Here is a 6,147-nt window from a genome sequence, read left to right on the forward strand (position 1 = left end):
AATGCTGACTCCAAGTTATGTTAAACAATTTCTCTTTCTCTCTGGTACTCATTTATTACTCTGTTTCTCTGTGTCTCCTCATTTTCTCATGGATTCTTTTGGTCTCTTCTGTACTGGGGCTCTTCTTGCTTGCGGTCTTTATTGGTTCGTTTGCCTTTTAGGGCCGGCCGAGCAAAAGGGCAAGCGAGCCGTCCATCTCTCCGGCGGTTCTATCTCCGCCGAGAAAGTACAAGACAACTACAAGCAGTATTGGTCTTTCTTCCGGCAACCAAAGGAGATTGAAACCGCCGACAAGGTTCCAGACTTTGTCGATACTTTCTACAACTTAGTCACCGATATTTACGAATGGGGGTGGGGCCAATCCTTCCACTTCTCCCCTTCCATCCGTGGGAAATCTCACAGGGACGCGACGCGCCTCCACGAGGAGATGGCCGTTGATCTCATCCAAGTCAAGTCGGGAGACCGAATCCTGGACGTCGGGTGTGGTGTGGGTGGGCCTATGCGTGCTATCGCGGCTCACTCGCGGGCCAACGTCGTTGGCATCACCATCAACGAGTACCAAGTGAACCGTGCTCGCCTTCACAACAAGAAAGCCGGGCTAGATTCGTTCTGCGAAGTCGTCTGCGGCAACTTCCTGGAGATGCCGTTCAAGGACAACAGCTTCGATGGCGCGTACTCGATAGAGGCGACGTGTCACGCGCCGAAGTTAGAAGATGTGTACGCGGAGGTGTTCCGAGCGCTGAAACCGGGATCTCTATACGTGTCATACGAGTGGGTCACGACAGACAAGTACAGAGCTGATAACCCTGAGCACGTGGAGGTCATCCAAGGCATTGAAAGAGGTGATGCTTTGCCTGGTCTCAGGAGCTACAAGGACATTGCCGATATCGCTAAAAAGGTAGGGTTTGAGGTTGTGAAAGAGAAAGATCTAGCCAAGCCACCCGCCTTACCCTGGTGGACCAGGCTTCAGATGGGGAGAATCGCCTACTGGAGGAACCATGTTCTCGTCACCGTCCTAGCTGCCATAGGGATAGCTCCTAAAGGAACCGTTGATGTTCACGATATGCTGTTCAAGACCGCTGATTATTTGACCAGAGGCGGCGATTCTGGAATCTTTTCTCCCATGCACATGATTCTCCTAAGAAAACCCCAACTTCCACCTTCCAAATCTTAGCCTTTTCTTTCAGGTAATTGCACCATTGTCTTCAGGTTCCATCTTCTTTTACCTGTAGCTTCTCTAGAAAAAAAAATTTATTCCATAGGTTTCCCTTTTGTCCCCCCCCCCCCTAATTTTCTTAGTCCAATCTTGTAATTCCTTTTTTATTAAAGTTTTAATTAAATTCCAGATGTTTGATCCTTGGTGACAAGTAAAGGAACGATTTTTTTCTTCTTGAATGGATGGGATTTTTGTTGAATTCAAGTGGTTGTTTGTTATATTTGATTGGAAAAAATTAACAGAAGATGTTAATCTAAAGGTCACATTTATGTTAAATGTACAATTGTTAGGCTGTAACAAGATTTTGGATTGGGCATATATATAGTTAGTAGGGACATTTAATGAGAAAAGAAGTTAATATTTTGCTAAATGAAGGAAATAGTTAAGAGCTTTGGCGAGGCAAACATCAGCATGGATCGGATCTCTGCATATCTGTTAGGCATTTTGTGTGTTCTGTCGCGTTGTGTGGTGTTATTGGGATACATGTAGAGGGGCCACAATTATGTTGGATCTGTCAGCGTTTCCTCTCCTTCCTCGCTATATCGTATTCTGAAGAAGATGTACTGATAATTGTTAATTTATTAGTTGCTGTCCACCTTGGTTAAATCAGATAGTGTGTGGTTTGGGTTAAATCTGATATTTATATATTGGAGAATGTGAGGTCGGCCGAAGTGGGTTTAGTTGGATGACGAAAATTGATGTGAAATGACGCATTTCCCATTAAGAGACGTAAATGCTTTTACATGTGGCAAGGCATTTCAAAGGCCAACATGTATACATTGTCTCTGAACCTCTGGCCTGGCCTAATATGAGCTCACCTATGTTCATGATCAATTTAATCTTTTAAGTTATTATAAAGTCTCCGCATGCCAATTTTAAAACTTCAAACTAAGCCCAAAAGGTTCATTTGATAGAAGCCCAGTTGATTTTCGTGAAGAAGACTTTAGATATGTCGACTCTCAAGTTTGAATAACAACCTCAGAATGATGGCACTGTATTTCTTTTTCACCAACGAAGAGGACAATGAAAAGTCCAGCCAAGTGAGGTGAGTGATCGTACAAAATCTACCTTCCCAGGTGCTGAATAACAACGCAGAAAAGAATGACAGTAAAATATGTGGATAATATGAACGGAACAAGCCAAAACGAGTGGTTACCATTTTCGGACCACTAGGTTTTTAGATATCTTTTATCCATAGTTGTTTTTGTTAACGAGGGAGGAGACCCCCGAAGCAACTCCAGAAGATCGTTAGTTCTTTATCATTTGCTCTTGCTTCATCTCGTAATGGCTGCAATCACAAATTTCTTAACTAAACCGCCACCTTCTGATCTTCACTTTGCACCAAGAATCACTTCTCTTACTTCTCATGGTTCTTTTCTTTCATCCTTTGTTACTAGGCCGAGACCTTTTTCAACAAAACTAGAAACCTGCACAATGCCTCGATTCATTACCAAGGCCACTGTTTCCCCCGGAACAAAGGATGCTCCGAGTGATGAGAGAGTACAGAAGGTTCACAGCATCGAAGAATTCGATGAAGCTCTTAAAAAGGCTAAGAACAGGCTTGTTGTGGTTGAATACGCCACTAGCTACAGTTACCACAGCAGCAAAATTTACCCATTTATGGTGGAACTTAGCAGGACTTGCAACGACGTAGAATTCATCCTTGTGATGGGTGACGAGTCGGACAAGACCAGGGAGCTTTGCGAAAGGGAGAAAATCACCAAAGTCCCTCACTTTAGCTTCTACAAGAGCATGGAGAAAATCCATGAAGAAGAAGGTATCGGGCCAGACCAGCTTATGGGAGATGTGTTGTACTACGGCGACAGTCATTCGGGTGTGGTTCAGCTTCACAGTCGAGAGGACGTGGAGGAGATCATCGAAGAGCACAAGCTTGACCACAAGCTGATCGTTCTGGACGTAGGGCTCAAACATTGCGGGCCTTGTGTCAAGGTGTATCCGACAGTGGTTAAGCTATCTAAGCAGATGGATTCTGTGGTGTTTGCGAGGATGAACGGTGATGAGAACGACAGCTGCATGCAGTTCCTCAAGGACATGGACGTGGTCGAGGTGCCTACGTTTTTGTTCATCAGAGACGGAGAGATATGCGGAAGGTATGTTGGTTCTGGGAAAGGAGAACTTATCGGGGAGATTCTGAGATACCAAGGCGTCCGAGTTACTTATTAATGGGGGATCTTAAAATCAACTCATACAATTACAAAGTAGTAATATATGTTGGATTGTGAGTTTTACAGTAATGAAATGAAATTGTCTTCCATGTTGGATCTTAATTAATTATGTTAAATCATTTAAGTCCTCCACCTCTAAGTTGATTACACATAAGATTAATCATGTTCATATATTTAATATATTTTGTAATATATATTTATAGATAAAATTTATATGTTATAAAATATTAAAATCAAAACTTATTATTTTATAATTCCCACCACCATCAATCCTCCTAATATAATTCCATCTAAAAATTAATATACCTTAATATTAATTCAATGCGATTCAAAAAAATAATAATACTACTTTAACCATTAATTAGTCATGTTAGAAACGATCATCTCAACTCACTTTTAAATCCTGGAAAACAAAAAGAGAAATCGCTTTAAATTAAGTAAAGCATCATTTGTTAGTGTCCATCCATTATAAAAAAGATACAATAGCCAGAAACGTTGATTAAAGGTCGAACATCGTTGTCAGAGGCGTTGGCATGTCCCAACCGGACCACCTATCTTCTATAATTGACTTTTAATCCACTCCATGCTATGCCTGGTTTTGGTTTGTAAGTATTTTTCCATTTTGGCAGGCGGCCACAATTTTGATACAGAGATTTCACTTGTAAACGCAGATCAGCCAGTTAGTAATCTCATCTCTTCGTATTAAATATAACAAGTTTTAGTGTTTTACAGGCAATTGAAGTAGGGTATACACTAGCCATGTGAACATGACCCTTCTTTCATTAATTGTATTCGAAGGGATTACGTATAACCAAGGATAAAGTGGTGTTGATTTCGAAAAGCGAAAATTTTCAGTAGATTTTACGGGACGCCACTGCTGCTAATCCTTATCTTTTGTATGATGCAACACTTTGTTTAACAACAATCTCCATAAAAAGAAAAGAAGTAGTGCTCAAGAAATAGTTTATATTTTATCTGTACAAGAAACATATTCAGTTACATTACAGATTTCGCCATGTTTTATCAGTCCATGTTTGCAGTAATCAGACTGTAGATAAGAAATAAGAAGAAAGAACGAGGCGGGGAAAAGGCAACAAATATAGTTAAAAAGGAAGAATCAATTTGCGGTGACCATGGGATTCAATTGAAGGCGTCTAGGTGGGTTCATGGTTCTTCTTTTCCATATGTTAATTTCTTTCCTTGGCTGCAAAGGCACCCCACGATCACCACCAACCGTGATTGGCGCTGAGAAAGGAATGATCACGTCTTCCTCTTCAAAATCACAATCTCTTGCCTCATCATCTTCATCAGAGTAATAATCCCTACGATGATCAGCTTCCAAAGGTGCAATCTGAGTCGTCCAATCGAAACTAGCGAAAGCATCACGCCCACTTGCGAACCGCTTCATTTGCCCCAAAGAAGGAGCCCTATCAGGCACTTTCGGTTCATGCTCAGATTTCTTTGCCGGTTTCCCCATACTGAAAATTCGCCTAAACTTGGATGCATGCTTCTTCACTTGTCCGGAAGAAGAAGATTCAGAGACGTGATTAGTGGCTTTAGGTTTAGGAGGCAAAACACACTTACTTTTCTTATGCTTGATCTGTCCCATGCACGAGACTTTGGGTGAAGTCGGCTCTTGAGTGTGGAAGGTGTCAGCCTTGGATTTTGTTCGAGCTTCAGCCGGAATCATGGAAATGATTGGACCGGAGAATCCTTTCCCGGCAAAGGCTTTATGCTTCCCTGGGCTAAACGGATTGTTCTGAAAGCTGACACTCACGGATGAAGCTGCCTTGGGCAAAAACTTGAGCATCTTGTTTATGGGTTTAGCTTGTTTCTCCATTGTTTGTAAACACTTTCCAGTATTTGGCAAAACGCTTTTTATATTGTAAATGAATAAGATCCAAATGAAATGACAATGGAGCTTTTGTTTTTGACCAAATCAAACACGGAAAAGGGTTGGGTCAAAGCCGATTTAAGACTGCGCAAAACTTAAAGCCATGCATTTACACGACGCCTTGCTTTTGCTGACGCTGAGAGTTCACTTCAAAAAATAATTTTATTCCAAGTTTCCGTTAATTAATTAAATAACAAACAAAATGGTTTCGTGGCTTTAGCTTTGTCGGTTCTTGACTTGTCAAGCTATGATTTATATAACAATATTATACTCCAAATCCCCAATAATATAAACATGCCGTATTTGACATAATAATATGATTAAAATTTATAGACTTAATGTGCTTCACACATTTATATTCGAAATTTTGATGTATTTAATTAATTATATAATACAACCTATGGTTAAAATCTTTACCCACAATTTGGTAAATTGAAACTGAAATGGATGTTCAAAATTTTCCTTATGAATAGAACTCTCCTCGAGTTTGTTGACATGGAATCATTTTAAACCCAAATCCCATATATAATCGGGAAGTACAAGAGGTTCTTTCAGTGGAATTTTAAAGATCAAAATTGGTAGTTAAAATGACGGTGATTAGAATTTATTAGTAAGTATAATTTGAGAATTGTGGATAGTTACAAATATGGAAATTTTCAGCTTTTTCAGGCTTACAGATTGGATTGAGAGAATTTTGAAATTCTAAAGTCGGCGATGTACTTTGTAATTTAATCGTGTGAATGTTATGGCATGTAAGATAAGTCAAGGGTATACCTGCCCCCCAAAAGATAAGTCAAAGGTTTTCTGTACGAAAACTACGGTGATGGGTTTTTATAAACTAAACTACGGTG

The 6,147-nt window shown here is 40.3% G+C and overlaps 2 protein-coding genes and 1 pseudogene across 2 annotated transcripts; 2 read left to right on the plus strand and 1 right to left on the minus strand.

Moving 5' to 3' along the window:
- LOC120168150 (24-methylenesterol C-methyltransferase 2-like) lies at positions 1-1,245 on the plus strand. The gene has a single exon (XM_039176971.1). The coding sequence runs from the start codon at positions 2-4 to the stop codon at positions 1,172-1,174; it is 1,173 nt and encodes a 390-aa protein (XP_039032902.1). The 5' UTR covers position 1; the 3' UTR covers positions 1,175-1,245.
- Positions 1,246-2,302: 1,057 nt separating this feature from the next.
- LOC120168152 lies at positions 2,303-3,491 on the plus strand (annotated as a pseudogene).
- Positions 3,492-4,424: 933 nt separating this feature from the next.
- LOC120168155 (uncharacterized protein At1g76070-like) lies at positions 4,425-5,280 on the minus strand. Its single transcript, XM_039176973.1, has one exon. The coding sequence runs from the start codon at positions 5,240-5,242 to the stop codon at positions 4,520-4,522; it is 723 nt and encodes a 240-aa protein (XP_039032904.1). The 5' UTR covers positions 5,243-5,280; the 3' UTR covers positions 4,425-4,519.
- Between the last annotated feature and the right edge of the window lie 867 nt (positions 5,281-6,147).

Source organism: Hibiscus syriacus, unplaced genomic scaffold, assembly GCF_006381635.1.
Source record: "Hibiscus syriacus cultivar Baekdansim isolate YM2019G1 unplaced genomic scaffold, ASM638163v2 tig00111715_pilon, whole genome shotgun sequence".
NCBI classification, from domain to species: Eukaryota; Viridiplantae; Streptophyta; class Magnoliopsida; order Malvales; family Malvaceae; genus Hibiscus; species Hibiscus syriacus.

What these genes read in the sequence shown, in the direction of transcription:
- LOC120168150 (XM_039176971.1), top strand. Translation starts at nt 2, where the DNA reads ATGCTGACTCCAAGTTATGTTAAACAATTTCTCTTTCTCTCTGGTACT.
- LOC120168155 (XM_039176973.1), bottom strand. Translation starts at nt 5,242, where the DNA reads ATGGAGAAACAAGCTAAACCCATAAACAAGATGCTCAAGTTTTTGCCC.